The 20,919-nt window shown below is 41.2% G+C and overlaps 1 protein-coding gene across 2 annotated transcripts in view; it reads left to right on the top strand.

The window, feature by feature from the left end:
• Window positions 1–20,919, top strand: part of plekhg2 (pleckstrin homology domain containing, family G (with RhoGef domain) member 2) — a 54,652-nt gene that overhangs the window by 17,002 nt on the left and 16,731 nt on the right. For both annotated transcript variants that reach the window (XM_076146181.1, XM_076146190.1), the window contains 2 exons: window positions 4,535–4,635; window positions 18,411–18,477. In XM_076146181.1, coding sequence (XP_076002296.1) covers window positions 4,535–4,635; window positions 18,411–18,477 — 168 coding nt within the window. The remainder of the gene's footprint in view (window positions 1–4,534; window positions 4,636–18,410; window positions 18,478–20,919) is intronic.

Raw genomic sequence — 20,919 nt, 5'->3', positions numbered from 1 at the left:
ACATCCCCATAAAACATGATTCATGATGAATTGTACTGCAATTGAGTAATCTGCAGATGTTTTTGTTTATTAATCATTTAAAGAATATTTTTGAGGCTAAATAATGAAAAGTTAATGATAATAAACCATACCAGGCAGGAGCCCTTTTGACTTCACACTCTATATGGCATGCTGAGCTTTAAATAATGCATGTATCCTTGCATGTATGATTTTTGGCAAAAACTTCCATATAGGTGTTTTGAGATACCATGTCAATTTCACTGTGAATCAAACCTTACCTCACGAAGTAAGGGTGGGTTTTTGCAATGATAGTCCTGCCAAATGATTCTCCCTTGTGGTGGTGCTGTTTTATGCAGTTATATAGAGCAGTTTCCTTGGCATTCCAGGAGTGGTTGGCCGCACACAATGCTAGCTGGATACATGACAACAAGTTCATCAAGCGCCACTGTCCCCCTACAATATGCCTGGAAAATCCATATTGCCCCCAGGTCAATCCCAGTCTCGGCTAATGCACAAGGACCTAAAACAAACTACTGCAAGTTGTGTTCGTAAGGACGCAAGATCAGACTACAGCAGAACCTCTGGAAGCTCAAGGCAGAGAAACCAGAAGGATGAAGGGAGGTAGAATTGGTGTGGATGCATGTACAAAGTGAGACAAGATGAAATGCATCTCTTCAGATCTAAATGAGGTCTGATGAATAAGTGTGTGTGTGTGTGTGTTTGTGTGTGTGTGTGTGTGGAGGATGCATGTGTGTGCTGTAGTGAAAGAGCCTTCATTCTGTCTCACAGAGACAAAGAGGCATTTGAGGTTTTTCTACAGTCTGGATTTGATTGAGGCTACATGATGTCACGCTCACAGGGAATATGAACCAACTACCATAATAGGTCTGTGTGTGTGTGACTCCAGCACCAACTGCGTTTCAGAACAATAACACTGCAGACTCACAGAGAGGAAAAGAAGGAAGGAAGGAGGGAAAGAAAGAAAGGGAAAGTAAAAACAGGCCAAGATGTCCGCCAATTCTTCATCTCTTAATGACCATTTAACCTGATTCTTCTTATTAAAAGTTACTGCTTCTGGCAGTGCGACATCAGCTCGTGTTAGTTCTGCCTAATTTAAAGGTTATTTTCACAAAAACAACACACAGTCGTTCATCTGTAACTCACTCAACTGGAAGATTAATTTGCGCACATTAATTTGCACACATTTAATTGCGCACATTTAGTCACGTTGGAAAAAAATGTGGATTTCCGGAGCAACCATAAGAGATTTTTCTGCAGAGAGGATCCAGTTGCAGAGGGGATCCAGCAGCCAAGTGGGGCATGAACCTGAGAGCAGGCGAGGGACAAGAAATAGAAAAGAGGGGGGGTTAAGATGGATATACAGTGCTATGGGGGGAGAGTGAGGAAGAAGAGAGAGAGAATGTGGAAGACACGCAGAAGATCCAGATGGGATTTCAGCAAAATATGTGAAGCAGAAAAACACACACACAGAAAGAAAGAGAGACACAAAGAGAGGAGCATGAAAGACAAAGGGAAGGAGGCTGGGCTGTGGTTTCAGAATGGGTTTGGACAACCAAAGAAAGGAGGCGGAGAGAAAAGAAGGGAGGAATTAATCAATGAAGGGACTAAAGATAACAAAGGAACAAAAACAGGAAAGAGAGAGAAGAGTAAAGATGCTTTTGACTGTTCGGATACATGAGGTTATGGTTGGTGTCTCTGCTCAGTAAGATCACTCTCACACTGGCACCACACCGCTCACACACACACCAGCCTGACCTAAACTGCCTCTGAGCCAGCTACGGTGTGATCTATTGATCCGCTGATTGATCCTGTCAGCTTGCATGGAAACAATGTAGCAATGTTTCCCTGCATCCACACACAACACGTGTACACGCAAATGCACGCACACGCGCACGCACATGCACACACACAATACTTCTTTAGCTTCAGAATTGTAAGTGAGTCTGTTCCTGTAAGCAGGGGAGAGAACCCCTCCCTCGGCACAGTTTGATAAAACACTTTCGTCTCGTTGTCTCTTTCATTGATCTTTTGTTTTTCTACTCTCCTCCAGACCATTTTCCCCAAACTGTTTGTTTTAATAAAGGATTTCCCATACTGATACATCTCACTCAACCCCCCCCCCCCCGCCCCATGCATGCATGCGTGTCTTTCCTGTTGATGAATGATGAATGTGGCCAAGGCCTCTCATTGTATGCTTCATTATACAAACACACACACACATGTGCATGCAAATTTACACAGGAGTTGGTTTTGATGGTTTGAGACCATTGTTTGCACGTTGGGCTGAAAGGTGCAGAGTTTGAGTCCTGTAGGGGAGCTGACTTTGGTGCTGCAGGGTTGTATTATTCTCTAGTTTATTAGATTATAGTGAAATGTAATTATTTCTTATTTAGGGGCCCATGTAAACACATTAAGGACTCCTGGTGGTCTCTGGACCCCAGTTTGAGAACCTCTGCAGTGACAGGGATGACCTCACTGATGGCTGATGTTGCTGCTCATCTTCTGTGGTTCGGTGTGCTTCAGCATACATGCCTCTGTTTGGCTGGTTGTTAGCTTCAGCCTATCAGTGTGCGTTTGTGAGTTGCAGCGCTCTGCGATGTGTTACCAAAAACTTGCTTGATGATTTGAATTCTTTGAATTGAGTTTTATGATGTGGGTTTTTCTCTTACGCCGTCGTCAAAAATTCTCAAGTGGTTGTTTTAGTAGACTTATATGTAGATGTATGTGTTCTCATTTTGAGTTTACACTCTATTTTGAAAACTTTGCAATGATTTGGTATAGCTGACTGGATTCCACTCAATGACAAAAAAGCCTCAGACAACAGTTCTCGTTTCCCGTTTTTTTATTTATTTTGTCAGTTGGTATTAGGTGAAAAACCTTAAATATAGAAACAGGAGAAAAAAAGAAACATAGCCAATTATACATCATGCATATGACAGCAGCAATAAATGAAATAAATAATAGAAATATATATCTCAGTATGAAGTAGAAACATAAACATCTAATTCCAAGTAGAAAAATCGCATTTACATTATAATTTACCCGCGCATGTACATGAACCTCTTTTTTGTTGATTTTTCCCTTTAAGTGCACTTTCTTTTCTAAAATCCCAAAATAATTTCTTAAAGCCTGTTTGACGCTACACCCTCTGTAAGTCAGACTTGGGAGACTCAGATCTTTGACTTTCTTGTGGTCATGGAAATGGCTAAATGTAGCAAATGAAAGTCCAAATTATTCAAAAGCCGAATTTTAATAATGAAACTAGACTCCAGAGGGTTTACAGGCAATTTCTCTGAACTTGTAACCTCCGCCTTCATTATGGCGAGCTGTCATTTGTGCACGGGCTGAGGTGACAATTTAATTGACAATTTAAACTCAAGTGGGATGGATCAGTAAGATCATAGCATAATTACTTAAAATTGGATGTAAATGAACAACTCCTAGTTTTCCCTTTGTTTTAGTGTAATAAGTATATATTGAAATATACTGTGTTATCTGAATTTTAAGGGCCATCTGCTGTTCAGTTCTGGGTCTCAGCGTTTTGCTATGTCCGCTACTCTTACTAAAACAGTGTCTTTTTTCACACAATTTTCCCACTTTGCAAAGTCTTCCTGCAGCCAACAGGCCATATGTTTGACATCTCTGCTCTAGAAGATCAGAAGCTGATAACATCTGGTTCCTTAATGCAATTAGTGACTTTGTCTCTTACTTCCTGTTTTTCTTCTTTTTTGTTGCTATGACATCCTGTTTTCTTTTTTCTAATAGCTCTTGGTTTCTTGCTATCACCTGCTACCTGAGTCTTGTTTCACTATGGAAAGCGTTCATACATGACATGATGAGGTGGAGCATGCCACCTCTGATGTAATGTGTAAAAATGGAGAATGCTCTCAGTTGTGGACCAAAATAAACTAAATAAGATGCTTTTAAAGGAAATTCAGAGTCTGGTCACAAACCAACTCATTTTATATGAAATTGCGCATACAATTATAGGATATTTTGGAGATCATTTTTATACAGAAAGAGGGAGAGAAAGAGTGAGAGAGATAGAGAGAAAGAACACAACCCAACTATTAAGTAGTTGTGGATCAACATGTTGAAAGTCAGCATGTGGTTTAAAGTGCTCAGTCAGCATTCAGCGTCCATAAGTGCATCCATAGATGTGTTGTTTGTTGTTAGCTGCTTCCTGTTTTGATTTTTGATTTCTGACAGGGCTTAAGTCCACACATTTTGTTTGCTTGATTTTTTTATTTCTGCCTGAAGCCAAACTGGAACAAAAGCAATAACTTATTCAATAATTCAGACCAGAACAGAACAGCCAGAGCAAACACACTGCAGGTTTGTAAACAACCTTAGGCATCTTGACTCTATAGCTGAAGCTTTCAGAAGCAGAGAGATACAAGGTTGTTAAACCTGACAGTGACATTATACTATACTGTTACTTTTAAGAACTGAAACTTCAATGAATAATCCTCTCTCTCTCTCTCTCTCTCTCTCTTTCTCTCTTTCTCTCCAGGACTATCTGGGCTGTATAATTGACTGTGGCACTCTGCCTTTGAAACCGGAGCAGGTCAGCACTCTCTTCTGCAACATCGAGGACATCTACGAGTTTAACAGGTAGGCCTCAATTCAACCTCTCACCCCTGTGTGCCACAAACGCACAGGTAGACTTAATGTGTGTGAGGACACAGTCAGCTGCAGGGATATGCCTTTATATGTGACCTCTGACCCCCCTGTGGAAAGCACTCACCATGACCAGATGCAGTCCTAAGCAGCTATACACACCACATTCACAATATTACAAACACCAACGAGTTGAATCAACAACTCTCTGACACAATGTCAACAAAGATGTCACATTATCTGTTTCACAAAAGCATGATTTCTAGCAAGGGTGTGATATTGGATTGGATTGCACAGGTGTATCAAATAGTGGTAAGTGAGTGTGCTGAACTCTCCCTGGCCTTTGGACGCCTTGGAATATGGATTGCAGTCATGATAAAATACTTGACTCACATGAAAACCCTGCATGTTATTTAAACTCTCATGTGGCTCTGTAGCACATTGGACTTTAGGCTTTTGCTCAGCCTTCTGATCGCAAATGTTTTTGTGTGGAGATACTTGAAGATTTTCAGGAGGGAGTATTATGTGGCAAGCACAGTATTTCTGCACTGGCATCATATTCAGCTCTGGTGGTGGGTAAATTAGCAAACAAGGTGACCTACATATATTTATTTCATAGTGGTAAAAGAATCTGGTGCACTTTTAAAATGAAAAAAGTCTTGCAGAGCAATCAGCGGTTCTTCTATGTATTTGGGACTGGAAAATCCTCATGGTTAGCTCACTTTGGTTCATATTTTCTCTGCATATGCAAATAGACAGCTAAGTAGTGGAACAAGCAAGGCACTAATGGTGCCAGGGGTTGTGGGTTTGATTCCCACTAGGACGATTCCCTGTTAAAGAGCCACTCTGTTGGGTTTTCAGGAATTAAAGTTGCAACCAGATGACAGCTGTTCTGTTCATAAAACTGAAAACTGATTGAGATTCCTCAGGCTTTACAGCAGAGGAATGCTAAGTGATATTCCATCCTGAGAAATAGAGGGGGGGGGGGGGGGCTGTATGCTACTTCTTTGTACCAGTGGTCTCCAACAGGTTCGCCGTTTCTGAGTAGCTCGTGAACGATTCAAAGAATACATACATTTGACAACATGTCACTTGGTAAAGCTGTGAAAATTTCTATCTAATCAAATTCACAGACATCCCACCCACTTTTGTCACAAAACGATTATAAGCCAATCAGCTGTCAGTCCAACAAATGACACTGCTGTCATGTTTAGTTACGTGACACCGTAACATTTGGCTAGCAAGCGAACGCCGGATTTAAGGATGACTGCCACGATAAAAGGCAACAAATTTCCTATTAATGAGGAATTTAAAAAGATTACGAATGTGAATGACAAGTGTGTGCGTGTCTTGTTTGCGGTACGATCGCGTCTGTGGAGCGCCACTTCACCTAATTCCACAGCAACTTTTCACGCTAGCAGGGCGTCATGTGGGTGTCAGCCCTATGTTACCTCAGCCCAATGGTCCCACAGCCCTATGTTCCCTTATTTCTAATAAGGCCCTATGTTCCCTCAGCCCTATGTTCCCTCATTTCCAAGATTTTTTTTCAAAATTAGGCCCTATGTTCCCTGAGCCCTATGATCCCTCATTTCTAAGATATTTTTTTTTTCAAAATTAGGCCCTATGTTCCCTCAGCCCTATGTTCCCTCATTTCTAAGGTTCTTTTACCTGGCGCTTCCTGCTTAAGTATGGGACACTGGGCCTAATTTTCAATATAATTTTGAAAAAAATCTTAGAAATGAGGGAACATAGGGCTGAGGGAACATAGGGCCTAATTTTGAAAAAAATCTTAGAAATGAGGGAACATAGGGCTGAGGGAACATAGGGCCTAATTTTGAAAAAAATCTTAGAAATGAGGGAACATAGGGCTGAGGGAACATAGGGCCTAATTTTGAAAAAAATCTTAGAAATGAGGGAACATAGGGCTGAGGGAACATAGGGCCTAATTCTGAAAAAAATCTTAGAAATGAGGGAACATAGGGCTGAGGGAACATAGGGCCTAATTTTGAAATAATCTTAGAAATGAGGGAACATAGGGCCTAATTTTGAAAAAAATCTTAGAAATGAGGGAACATAGGGTCTAATTTTGAAAAAAATCTTAGAATGAGGGAACATAGGGCTGAGGGAACATAGGGCCTAATTTTGAAAAAATCTTAGAAATGAGGGAACATAGTGCTGAGGGAACATAGGGCCTAATTTTGAAAAAATCTTAGAAATGAGGGAACATAGTGCTGAGGGAACATAGGGCCTAATTTTGAAAAAATCTTAGAAATGAGGGAACATAGGGCTGAGGGAACATAGGGCTGTGGGAACATAGGGATGAGGGAACATAGGGCTGAGGGAACATAGGCATGCTCCCGTCATGTGTTGTTAGCGAACAAACCGGCTCAAAGAGCTAGCTCTTTTAGGTGAACGATGGGAGGCGGCTTCCGTCTGAGAGACGCAACTTAAAACAAGACAGAATGATAGGTTGGTCATGGAGAAGACTGGAAGTTTGAACTGATGTTGTGCCGTTCGGCCAATTTACATGAAAACAGACAAGAGTCATAACATCAAGCAAGCAGGACAGAGAGAAGCAGAGATGAGTGACAGCTGGAAAAAAGCAGCATTTGGATGCATTTTAACAATTGTGACAACATAAAGGCAGAATGCAGAATTAAGCCATCATGTCCACTCAATCCAGTGTATGTTCTTCCAAACAGGAAAACGCTCTGAGAAAAGCATTCCAAAACTGTACAACAGAGAACTTGCTTCACTGTAAGATCATTCCAAAACTATTTTAATTCCTCATGAAAATAGTACCACACTCTATGTCATCCCACTAACAGAACAGAACAGAACAGACTGAATGCATGTGAACTACAGATGATATGGGAGCTACAGGGAATTCCCTGAATTACAGGGAATGTGAAGGGAAATTGTGACAGTGATATGTGGACAGACAGAAAATGTGAAATATGAATAGTTTAGTATTAGTAAAAATCAGTAAAAACATTGTTTTGCTTTCTCTTCGATGATTTAAATGATGTGAATTCATTCGTGACGCTTAAAAGACGCTTATTCAGTTGGTTTGGGTGGAGAATCAGCCATGTGGACAAATGTTCCTAATAATGTAAAACATGAGTAGCTCTCGGACCTTTTTATTTTGTCAAAGTAGCTCTCAGAGACAAAAATGTTGGCAACCACTGCTATATACAATACATTATTACACTCCTGTTGAGGGAACATAGTGCTGAGGGAACATAGGGCCTAATTTTGAAAAAAATCTTAGAAATGAGGGAACATAGGGCTGAGGGAACATAGGGCCTAATTTTGAAAAAAATCTTAGAAATGAGGGAACATAGGGCTGAGGGAACATAGGGCCTAATTTTGAAATAATCTTAGAAATGAGGGAACATAGGGCCTAATTTTGAAAAAAATCTTAGAAATGAGGGAACATAGGGTCTAATTTTGAAAAAAATCTTAGAATGAGGGAACATAGGGCTGAGGGAACATAGGGCCTAATTTTGAAAAAATCTTAGAAATGAGGGAACATAGGGCCTAATTTTGAAAAAAATCTTAGAAATGAGGGAACATAGGGTCTAATTTTGAAAAAAATCTTAGAATGAGGGAACATAGGGCTGAGGGAACATAGGGCCTAATTTTGAAAAAATCTTAGAAATGAGGGAACATAGTGCTGAGGGAACATAGGGCCTAATTTTGAAAAAATCTTAGAAATGAGGGAACATAGGGCTGAGGGAACATAGGGCTGTGGGAACATAGGGATGAGGGAACATAGGGCTGAGGGAACATAGGCATGCTCCCGTCATGTGTTGTTAGCGAACAAACCGGCTCAAAGAGCTAGCTCTTTTAGGTGAACGATGGGAGGCGGCTTCCGTCTGTGAGACGCAACTTAAAACAAGACAGAATGATAGGTTGGTCACGGAGAAGACTGGAAGTTTGAACTGATGTTGTGCCGTTCGGCCAATTTACATGAAAACAGACAAGAGTCATAACATCAAGCAAGCAGGACAGAGAGAAGCAGAGATGAGTGACAGCTGGAAAAAAGCAGCATTTGGATGCATTTTAACAATTGTGACAACATAAAGGCAGAATGCAGAATTAAGCCATCATGTCCACTCAATCCAGTGTATGTTCTTCCAAACAGGAAAACACTCTGAGAAAAGCATTCCAAAACTGTACAACAGAGAACTTGCTTCACTGTAAGATCATTCCAAAACTATTTTAATTCCTCATGAAAATAGTACCACACTCTATGTCATCCCACTAACAGAACATAACAGAACAGACTGAATGCATGTGAACTACAGATGATATGGGAGCTACAGGGAATTCCCTGAATTACAGGGAATGTGAAGGGAAATTGTGACAGTGATATGTGGACAGACAGAAAATGTGAAATATGAATAGTTTAGTATTAGTAAAAATCAGTAAAAACATTGTTTTGCTTTCTCTTCGATGATTTAAATGATGTGAATTCATTCGTGACGCTTAAAAGACGCTTATTCAGTTGGTTTGGGTGGAGAATCAGCCATGTGGACAAATGTTCCTAATAATGTAAAACATGAGTAGCTCTCGGACCTTTTTATTTTGTCAAAGTTGCTCTCAGAGACAAAAATGTTGGCAACCACTGCTATATACAATACATTATTACACTCCTGTTATCTTCACACTCAGCCAACTCACAGTGACTAAATCCAAACATCATTGTGAACATGCGCCATCTGTTTCTGTCTCGGTCCGACCTGAAGCATTCAGCACATTGTTACTCTTAATGATTACCTAAACTGCAAATATTTTACTGTGTAGTAAGAGAGAGTAAGTTAATGTAGCGGCACTGAAAAATGTCTCAGTTGGAACTTCTTACTTAAAGGATGAAGCCATGATTGCTGCTCGGTCGGTTTGTGCCGGTTCGGACAGAGATGTTGAGCTCCAGAGTCGTGGTGACATGGAAGCTTGGAAATGCTGCAGGCTGACATTCTTTATGTATAAAACCAAGTCCTCTGTTATGGATCACAATCACTATATTGCTCCTAAATAAGGCTTTCACATGAAATCTGCTGTACAGGTCCAGACATTCTTTCAGGATCATCTGATCAGCTGTTTGATTGATTTCCTCTTTCAGGCATTTGTTTGACTTTGATGATTAATCCATCACAGCTGATAGGTCGTCTTGATGTTTTCTTATTGTAATGTGGCGATGCGCTTGTGAGCTAGAAGTGTTGACTCTTTATTCTCCTATCGGTGCATTCAAGGACAGGGCAGCATCCGCGGTTTCAGAGTTGCTGCCAAACAGAGAGAATGTATGAGTTCACATTCTGATTTTCCATGTTTGCTGATTGTTTGTCTGCTGGGTTTGATTTCTGGACATCAGCGCTCATCAGGGTATTTTGGCATGACGTGCTGTCAAACCGACATGACAAATGTGGATGTTAGGGTAGTACAAAGTGAAGTGATTTTGACATTTTTGATGTTTGGAAAATGTGGGATCTCTGCTGGAGTGACTTCAAAAAACATTGCTTCTAAACCAATTGAAATGGAATCTTTTGAGGAAAAGCTTGGCTGTTATGAGTCGTTCATTTGGGTTTTCTTGAGCTGACAGGAAACCCAAACTTGGTGCATTTGATCGAGACACAAAATAGACAAAAACAAAAATTGAAGATTGAACAACCTAACTCAAAAAAAACATAATGCCCATCACAACTTTAATGTTGTATGAAGCTAAAAGGTTTGTAATGGACAACGACTAAGTCGTTTTGTTTATGATGGAGGATATATGAGATTATGATCATTCAATGCTGCATTACTGTAATCAGAGGAGCACACCACCCTCTTGGCACAGCAGGTGTAGGAAATAAAACACTCCCAAGGATCAATACAGCCCACAATTTATGATTTTTGAGTTCTGCGTGATTTGAAAAGCTGAAATAATCCATTTGAAGCCAGAATTGATCCTCAATGAGAGATAGATGACACATCAGTCAGCGAGTCACTTAGTTCTTAGTGGCTGTGTTGATATCAGAGGACAGATGGAATCGGTTTTTTTACCTGCTCCTCACAGGGGTTTCACTGTACAGGCTATTTGACGGATAATGTGTCACGATTTCACTCACAACTTACATCTGTGACGTAAGTATGTGACAGAGATTCACTTAAGAGTGACAGACAACAAGAATATATATCTGTGTGTGTGTGTGACAGGGGGGAGAGGGGGGATGTCCTGAGAAGGAAACTATGTTCAAATATGACACACACACACATTCACACACCAAGCACACACACAAAACCTCCACCCTGCTGCGAGTTCTGTTTCACACTTCACTTACTTTGTTTCTGCTCCAACACACATATTCACACACGCACTCGCACACACACGTGCACATTTCATTCCATGCAGGCTTCCTGCCTCTGGTTCTCATGGGAAATATTCTATGAGAGTATGAACAGAAACTAGAGACAGAAAGTCTCTCTCTCTCTCTCTCTCTCTCTCTCTCTCTCTCTCTCTCTCTCTCTCTCTCTCTGCAGTTAGACTAGTCATTGGATTTTAGCTAAGGAAGTTGATTACTTCATAATAAGATTTTTTAACTTGAAGCAGAAATCCCCTGTTAGCCGCCAATAACTGTCTCCCCTTTTGCTCCCCCCCCCCCCCCCCCCCACCCCCTCCCCCTCTCTGTGACCTGGTTTTCTCCTTCCCTGTTTCTTTGTCCTAGAAAGGACAGGGAAAATAAGAAACCCCCCTTCTCTTGTTCTGACTCTCTCTCTCTCTCTCTCTCTCTCACACACAGTCATGTTTGAGCTATGCTGGATGATGTAGCCACTCTAGGGTTATTATGTCTACACATCTGGTGTGTGTGTGTGTGTGTGTGTGTGTGTGTGTGTGTGTGTGTGTGCGTGCGTGTGTGTGTGTGCGCGGGCGCGCGTGTGCGCGTGTGCCTGTGCGCGTTGCTTGTTTTTTACAGTAACCGCTTTTGCCAGTATGAATATGGAAGGTTATGATGTACAGACTTGAGTGAGGGAAGCACCGATCCCAGCTGCAATCACATTCATGAGAGCAGGAATCGTGATATCCTGAAATTTGCTCTTTTGTTTCCTCTAGCTGTTTGGTTGAATTCTGAGTTGTGGCCCATGGGAAAGGCAGCATCCTAACATTTCTTACTGCTTTAACCATTAGGCCAGGATTATCCTCGACAGATACACGCAGATATGGCAGCGTCCTGTGTTCATCAGCAAAATGAACACGCCATGCAATACCTGCAAATAGCTGTGGAAGCAGCAATGTCTACGTCTTTCACCTGCCTCCATGTCATTTCCATCAAATTTCTTCTATAGCACTATGATGGTAAACAATGTGCGTAATGATGATGTCATCCCCTGAAAGAAAAGTGTCCCCTCTGAGTCTCTTGTATTCTTTACATCGCAAATTCTGCACCTTTACCTTTCATGATGCAGCTTGGGAAAAAGCTTTATTCAAAACACACACACAATGAACTTTCAATCCCCACGCCAATGGCACTGTGGCTCCTGTGAACATATCCCAGCATGCATCCCTCTGCATGCACAGTCCGACATCCGCAAGCAGAAGTGTCTACCGTGTATTGGAGGCTTTCGTTTGAACTACTACAGAAATGAATGGAAATAATAATAATAAACAACCCCATCACTTCATCACAACCTTTGTCAAGGGACAAATGTGGATGTCCTGTAGAATAGCAATGCTGCTGAAACAGCACTTACATGCAAACGTTTCAGCCACATTTAACCCAGTTTCTGTATAAACTACCTCAATTTCTTCTCACCTGCAAAACCCAAATTCAGTCTTGCTGATCTGATCAGTCTGGATAAAAGCAGACGGTAAAACCCAACTGGGTGAACTTTACAAAGAACTGTCTAAGACGAGGCTGTCTGTCATCTGGCGTCAATCATAAACATAATCAGTGTAACCACTGGTAGATGATCATATCTGGCAATGAAGTGTGAACACTGGCTAAGCTACTATGCAGCACTTTCACTTTCCCTCAAGTAGCTTTCAAAGGTCAAAAGTGGCAATGTTAATGTTATTTTTTCTACTTTTCCCAGCTGATGTCAACATCAATTTCCAATGTGTTTCCAATCGAATATCGTTTCATATTGTGGCTCTTCAACCCTCAGAAGAGTGAAGGCAATACGACCATCCAGGCTTATTTGGCGAGAGAGGAAGTAAGAGGTAGTAAACGTAGATCAGCTGGATGATTTGGCATACTACGTGTTGCCAGATCAGTTGCTTCCCAGCTGGCACAGATCTGAAAAGTCATTTTTATCTCTGGGAAGCATTTTGCGACCAGCCTGTCTTCTTATTTTATAGCCTTTTTTATAAAGCCACTATGTCTACATACTGTTCTCTGCTTATTTACCTGTGCTACAGAATATACATGATGCGTAGTCTACATATGTTACTTTGAATTTGGCATCCTTTGATTTATACAGAATTCAATTGTGTTATCATGTACACATGACATCCATCATTTGCTTTAATCTTAGTATAATCAATTAAGTTTTAAGGTGCATGTCGAGCATAACGCAGAGACATTGGGGGCCATTAATGGACTGTTTTATTATCAGGAGGAATCTGAAGGTCTCAGTGTTGATACTGGCCTTTAAAAAGTCAAACTCTGCAATGAACTGGAACCCGTTCTGCACTTAGCAGCGGCGAGTCCGTCCGAAATGAAAGCCTGAAATGTAAAAATCTATGTGGTCAGGAGAGAAAAATGTTGGTCAGACCGCAGCAGTTTTCTCTGCAGGGGAATTCTGTGTTCATAAACCTGATGTCAGGGTCGACCGGAGGCTGCAGCTCTTTCTTATGATAACACTTCAGATACTTAGACTCACACCACTTCCATCATGCATGCATGCATAAATTGAACACATACAGTCTGAAGAATCTGTAGGTGTTCAACTTTTGCACACAGGTATGTTTTTACTGTGTGAGTTATTGCACATTTCAGCGAACATGCATCAGCTGGTATACATGTTCTCTGATTTAGTGCTGTGGGTCTGCAGGGTGGTCTCAACTCTGGGTTCACATTTTCATATCGCGTCTCAATGTCCGCTATTATAACTTTCATTTTGAGACATTGGTGTGATCACAGCAGCATGGCGGATTGGAGCTGAAGGCCTTGGGCTTGACTCTAACTACAATATGTCCCTCTTTAATTTATTTTCAGTTCGGTTCACTAATCCTGATGTATTCCTTATTTGTTTCATCTGTCACAAAGTCCCAATGTGTGTTTCATTGTGATTAATGCTACAATAAAAAGAGTCTCCGTGACATAAAGAGATTATAAACTAAGTGCTTTCTTTGGAAGGCCCAGTCCTGGAAGGCCTAGTCCTCTGGGTTGGAGCGCGCTCAGACAGTGGTGACAGTGGGTGCTGATAACAAGTTGTCCTGGTTGCTGTCAAATCAAAGCATCGCCGTATCAAACTCGGTGCTGGAGGTTTTAACGTGGCACCAGAAAAGAACATTGGCGCTCACAGCACATAAATCAGACACACCTGAAGCAACATGGCCTGGAAACACTAAACTGGGCTTTATCTTGGCCACCTGCCTCTCTGGGCTGACAGTAATTGCAGGTCTCTCCTGATGAAAGAAGGAAAATCTTCCTAGAATTCCCTCCCCGGCTCCAGGGCAGGTCTAGAGTTGAGGCGGGAGTGTGGTCTGAGACAGTGAGGAGACCCTATAAAAGCTGACAATGCCATGTCACCAAGCATTAGAGTCAGATTAAAGCACGAGTGGGAAGAATCAAGGAAAATATTGAGTGTAAATCTTTAAAATTATCATAAAACATCAGAAATCTGAGTCAATCTGCATCTGGGCCTGTATCCGTCAAAATACTGTGTACATAATAATGTTTTAGGTAATACAGTGTTTTCCTGGATCCAGACCAACAAATACCTGAGCTGTTCTTTGGCTCATGGCCGAATGTTCCACCAAATCTGAAGATCTGTTGACGTTCTCCTTCAGATGTCCTGCCAAACCAACTGACAAAGCATCTGCCTTTCTCATAATTATAAAGGCAGATGTAGTGGTTGCTTGATACATTTTTTACATCACGCCTAAGATTGAGAGCAACTTATTCCTGAGGTAGTTCAAGAAGCATCCAAGCCTCTGTTAGTCAGAATATAGGGACAAATTGTTTCAACGTGCTCATTGCTCACCATGATGGCTTTGAGGTGTTTCTACTCACCTGATTTGTCCCTTCTGACCTCTTCCCCAAACATGCTGTGGCTGGGGCCTTGGATGACATCCTTTTAACTTTGAGGGATTTTTAATAGAAATATGTTGACTAAAGGATTTGCTCAGCAGTTATCAACCATAATAAAATGAAGTCCAGCAGAATATCAATAATATCAAAGGAAACTGTGTTTAAGACGTAAATTCACAGGGATTTGATTACTCTCTGCATATGCTTCTGCCTTTCTTTCTTTGCTCTTGTCCTCTGTCCATCATCAGCTGGATTAAACAGCATATCTGGGATGCCACACCGTCAGCTGCAGTTTATCACTCTGTGAAAGAGTCGACTAGCTCTGTCATTCCCACAGACAGCGGATGAAAAGCAGACCTCTCCCTGTGTGTTTGGTTTGGCCTTGGCCTGCACAGCCATGGAGGGCCAAGCTCAGGGGTTCAGTGTGTGGAGTTTGGGGTCACAGTGTCAGCAGGGTCATGGGTAGGTTTGTGTATGTAGCACGTTAGTCCAACAAGAAAAAGAAACCAGACGATGAACAATGTTGGTGAAGTGTGAAAAATGGCTAAAAAGAAACTTAATTGAACTGGAACTGCTAACTAAAAATAAAAAACGGATTGCAATTGAATCTACTATATTAATATTTTACATGTATTTTGACAAATGAATAGCTCAAGAACTGTCTTGACATATTTCCTCTCTAATGCACCTTCAGGGATTGTGATGTTTAGCTAAAAACCCTCTCTTATTTTGAGACAGAAAAATGACACCAATGGATCACATAGAATTTGTCTAAATACACTCAATAGACATCCAGTACAAAACCGTGGCAACTTAAAAGCTCATATTTTCCTTTAACCATCACACTGAGCATTCAAATGAGTCATAAAGTCCAGATGGAATTGTCCCTTAAACAGTAAGGGTTAGAAGATAGAAGTAGGCTGTTTGCTGGGTTCATGTACTATGTGTGCGTGCGTGCGTGCGTGCGTGTCATGTGTGTCATGTCCAGGTTATGCAGTGAGTAAACAGTTCTGTATTGTCTTCACATTACACTATGTTATTATCCTGGATGAAATAAGTCTGAACTCTCTTTTTTCTGTTGCTGTCTCTTTCCTTTCTTGTGACAGTAGCAAAGAAAATGGGGGGGAAAACTTAAACTCACTCAAAAGTCGCAAGATTTAAAACATCATGAAATTGAAAGTGAAAGTTGTCGCTGGTGGTGGACATTTATTCTTTCCATTCATTAGATTCTCTCCTGTAGTCCACAGCTCAGTGACTGGCTGTGTCAGTGTCAGCGTGTGGTCACCTTCACCAGATTATGTCACAGCTGTAATGCTGTTGAGAGCTGAGGATGCTTTAAAAAAACTCTCCCCATTGGTGCATTTAAGGACAGTCCGACATTTGAGTACTGATCCAAAAAGCATAACAGCGATTAGCGTTGTACCTGGAAAATCCAAACCAGAAGACAACGAACATTTGTCTGTGTTTGTCAAAAAACAATATCAGCCAGTATTTCAGGCCTCTCCTCCTCTCCTCTCCTCGCTCCTCTCCTCTCCTCTCCTCTCACTCTATTTGTTATGTTTGCAATGATCAGACATCAGGATATTTACCGGACTTTCATATTTTTTTTAAATTGTGTGTAAATCATTAAACATTGTAGACATAAACACTCTCTGTCTTTCTGTCTCATGATCTCTGCAGATCTGTTCTTTAATTATTTTATTCATTTTCTTGCTGTCTTTTACCTCCCTCCCTGTCATGTGAACTGCTTATTATGGTCTCTCTCTCTCTCTCTCTCTCTCTCTCTCTCTCTCTCTCTCTCTCTCTCTCTCTCTCTCTCTCTGCCCTCCCTCTCCTGTGGTCGCCCCATTCAAAACACCCAGAATTCTCTCTTCCTCTCCCACAATTCCCCACTAATGATGTCCACTGGCCACAAAACGAGGCCTGACGCCAGAGTGAGCAGAGATAAAGTGAGGGATGAAGGGGAGGAGGAAGGAGAGATAATGTGAGGGATGAGTGGGGAAGGAGGAATGAGAGTGGCTGAGGGTATCTGTCCATGTGTAAATATGTGTGTTTATGATAATACACACACATCATATGTTTATGATAAACATTTCATTTCAGCTTGTTATTGAAAAATGCTAAAGTAATTGTTCTTTAAGGCTCATCTATAAATGAGACAGATATCATGTCACAATGACTTTTATGTTTTATATGTTTAAGTATTTAAAGTATTTTTCCAACAGTTTTCCAACAGACTTTCCTTTTTTTCCGTTTTTTCTTCATTCTTTCTTTTTGTTTGTCTATATTTGTCTCTATGTTTCCTCCGTATGAGCATGTCATTTTGGACTTGCAGTATTGTCATACTGAGGTATTTCTGCTTTAATTGAAGTGAAAGAGTTCTTCCTTGGTTGTACTGTGTTCATGGGACTGAACTGAGAGGGAATTGAACCCTCTCCTCTATGTTGGGCTCCTCCCCTCCTCACAGATTTATGATGCTCTTGTCAGTAGTTTAGATTTCCCCCTTCAAACTTGTGTGACGCATTGTTTCACATTTATTGTTCCTGTCCTCCTGTCTGTTTTACGCTCAGGTCTGATGTAATATAAAATATATTTACTGAAAGAAGTCACTCCAACGGTTCTCTGTGTTTCCTGATATATTGTTCAGTAAACCTTAGTCGCATACCTTCAGCAGAAGAGCTGGCTGACATTTCTGCCTGGCAACAAAAAACTGTTCCAGGAAGTAAAAACAATCTGACAAACTATGGGAGAACGTTCCAGAACTCGTCCATCACCTGCACCAGCTCATTAACTGCCTGTGCTCACTGTGAGAGAAATCAAACCTTTCAGCTGCTCAAAGTTTGTGAAATTCCTTCAACACGTAAAACAAACAGAGCAACTTTCAATATGTGAGAAAAGAGATGGAGAAACATTCAACATCTGCCAAGCTAACTGTTGGAAGTTTTCACAATTGCTTTTCCTGGTTTATTTTTCAAATTAGACAATAATGTTATTCATGGCGTGGGCAAATTAAGTTAGGCTGAATTGAATTACTTGAAGTGATGACTGAATATTAAGTGCTGACATTACTGGAATCTGATTGGCTAATAGCAGCTGCTCCTTTGACTTGCATGGGTTAGATGACACATATCACATAGTACAATACACAAATTACATGTTTTTATTTTCAGTTGCACTGTATGTATGTTTGTATGTATGTCCACCCCATGCAAACTCCTGTAACCATTTTCCAACTCCATAACAGCCAACCGGAACAGCCTACGAACCACCCAAGCAGCCACTCAACCACCCTAGCAATAACCTGAATGCAACAACCTACCAGTACCCTATCAATCACCCTGAACAGCCTAGCAGCTATAAAGCCTTGGCAACTACACAGCATGCAGAAACCACCCAGAATGTAGCAACTACCCACCAACCACTTAACTACTCCCTAGCGACCAATCAAAACATGACAGCAACACTCCCCTAGAAAACCTGTCTGTCCCTGAATTGTCTGTTTGACCCTGAACTTTCTGTCTTTCCCCTCAGTGAGCTCCTGGAGGATTTGGAGAGGAGTCCACATGCTGCAGCCATTGCTGCGTGCTTCGTAGAAAGGGTGAGTATTTGTGTGTGTGTGTGTGTGTGTGTGTGTGTGTGTGTGTGTGTGTGTGTTTGTGTGTGTCTGTGTGTGTCTGTGTGTCTGTGTGTGGATGAGAGGGTATGTTTGAGGGTGTCAGTTGACAGGAAACATGACACAATGACCCCCAAACACCCAGTAAACCACCAGGGCAACTACACCCTTCATTCACCTAGTTTAGTCACTCAAACACACACACACACACACACACACACACACACACACACACACACACACACATACACACATAGTGTATTAATTGGGTGTTGGGGTGATCCACTGCAACAGCAGTGGTAGTAGCTTGTAAATGAAATAACATATGCAGTATATAACTGTGTGTGCGTGTTTGCCTGCCTGCTGTGTGTATCAGTCACTTTTTCACTCGTCACACTCTCAGACTCAGGGTCGCACCACACTCATTCTCCTTGAGGCCTCTGTGAACGCCCGGACTGCTGGAGTGCCCAGGAGTGATGTCATGTCAGTAGAAAGTCGGTCAGGATTATTACTGAAGTTCTCAGTTAATGCTTTGTTATAAATCAGAATGACAGTTGCTGTACTCTGCGCTCTGTGGTACTAACTCTACTGTACTCCAGTGTATTTTACTCAACTCAGTTCTTTTTTTTTTTTGCTATTTGTTTTTATTGAAGCAAACATTTTACGTGACATTGCGCATACAATTGTAGGATATTTTGGAGATCGTGTTTTATACAGAAGGAGGTGGAAGAGGAGAGGGAGATAGAGAGAAAGAAGGAGGCATGTATTATTAATACTATTGTTGTTGTTAAACTTTATACGTATATCCTGAGGTAGAATACAAGTAGATTGAAATTTCAATGATCTCATAGGGTAGATACAGTGTGTACAGGATGATGTCAAACAGCAATGTTGGGTTGTACAAATGGCATCATAGGCTGTGGTAAAGAGAAGAAGAAAAAAACAAAGAACCAAGAACCAAACCCCATCCCAACCCTGCAGTCACACAACCCTGCATCCATACAACCCTGTACTGGCCTGCCTGGGATGTAAAATAAAATGAAAAGTGTTCTGGTAATCTGTCACTGGTCTGGCATAGCCTGCCTCAACTCAGTCCTACTGCCTATGATGGTGGTGCTTCTTCACTTCAATCTTATGCGGTTGAAGTTTACAGTGTCAATCCCTGTGTGGTGTGGCCGCCACTGTGGAATGTCCACGTAGATCAGGACAGGTACTCTCTGTACTTAACCACATCTGTGCAACCACCAGGTCCAGGTGTGTGTGTGTGTGTGTGTGTGTGTGTGTGGTCGGGGGGAGAGAGGGTGGAGTTGGGTGTTGATTTTGAAAATGTTGGAGGATTGACGTCAGAGCAGCATGTAAACAGATGTTCTCAACGCTTCTGAAAAGTGGGAGGTTTCCTCAGTTTGACATAAAAAGCATCTTTTACTAACAGGCATATTGACTCAAATCTTAGCAGGAGTTTTATCTGCTGCTTGTTTATTTCCTCCATCTGACGGATCCAGACCTAGATCAGGCATTAGACACACATATTAATCATAAAGTAAGATAACAATCTTAATGAGAAAACATCAAACATTGAATGTATGTATCAAATGTGTGATCTATCCTATGATAGACGAACAACTGGAGCTGTTCAGCCCTGACTTTTTTTTTATATTGATCCTGAGGTATTCAGATATATGCTTGGACAGGTGTCACATTTATGGTGTTGCTGTACATTTACGAGTAAGACTACTGACTAACAACTACCACCAATGTCGCACTAAGATTATGCTGACTGTAAATGAGTATTCATCAACATTTCCTGAGGACGAGCACTTGCCATTGGGTTGAATCACATTAGGAGAGAACACATAGAGCAGGGAATAGTATATTCATTTATGGGCAGAAATGCACAACATTGCATTCTACCGACTATAAAATTATTAAATGTAACATTTTCATTTAAAAAACCATATCAAATTGTAGCTTGCACTTCCTCCATTACAAAAATAATATAAATATGTTAACAAAAATGTTTTAATGTAATGCAGAAATAGTGTTTGCCCTTTTGTACCATATGTGTTTTATACATCTGAATATAACGCAAAAATACTAATCTGAATTTATTTTTGTAAAATAAGTCAAATCAGAACTCTTTGGCCTTGGTGGAGGTATGAAACAGTGAGCTGAAGTTTCTGTCTGTGTTGCTCCTCATGTGGCAAACGTGTGTCAGCTCAGAGCAACACGTGACATAACAGCCAGAGCAGAGGACATTAAATTAGACTGCTAGAGACGCTCCCAGCTATTTTAAGACCTGGACTAACTCTGGGCTATTTGAATGTGTGTGTGTGTGTGTGTGTGTGTGTGTGTGTGTGTGTGTGTGTGTGTGTGTGTGTGTGTGTGTGTGTGTGTGTGTGTGTGTGTGTGTGTGTGTGTGTGTGTGTG

Source organism: Genypterus blacodes, unplaced genomic scaffold (genome assembly GCF_046128005.1).
Source record: "Genypterus blacodes isolate CSIRO-AG114 ecotype Tasmania unplaced genomic scaffold, CSIRO-AGI_Gbla_v1 ptg000003l_1, whole genome shotgun sequence".
In the NCBI taxonomy this organism is placed as follows: Eukaryota; Metazoa; Chordata; class Actinopteri; order Ophidiiformes; family Ophidiidae; genus Genypterus; species Genypterus blacodes.
Note: the sequence above shows the minus strand (reverse complement) of the source record. Positions and strands in the feature narration are given on the sequence as shown.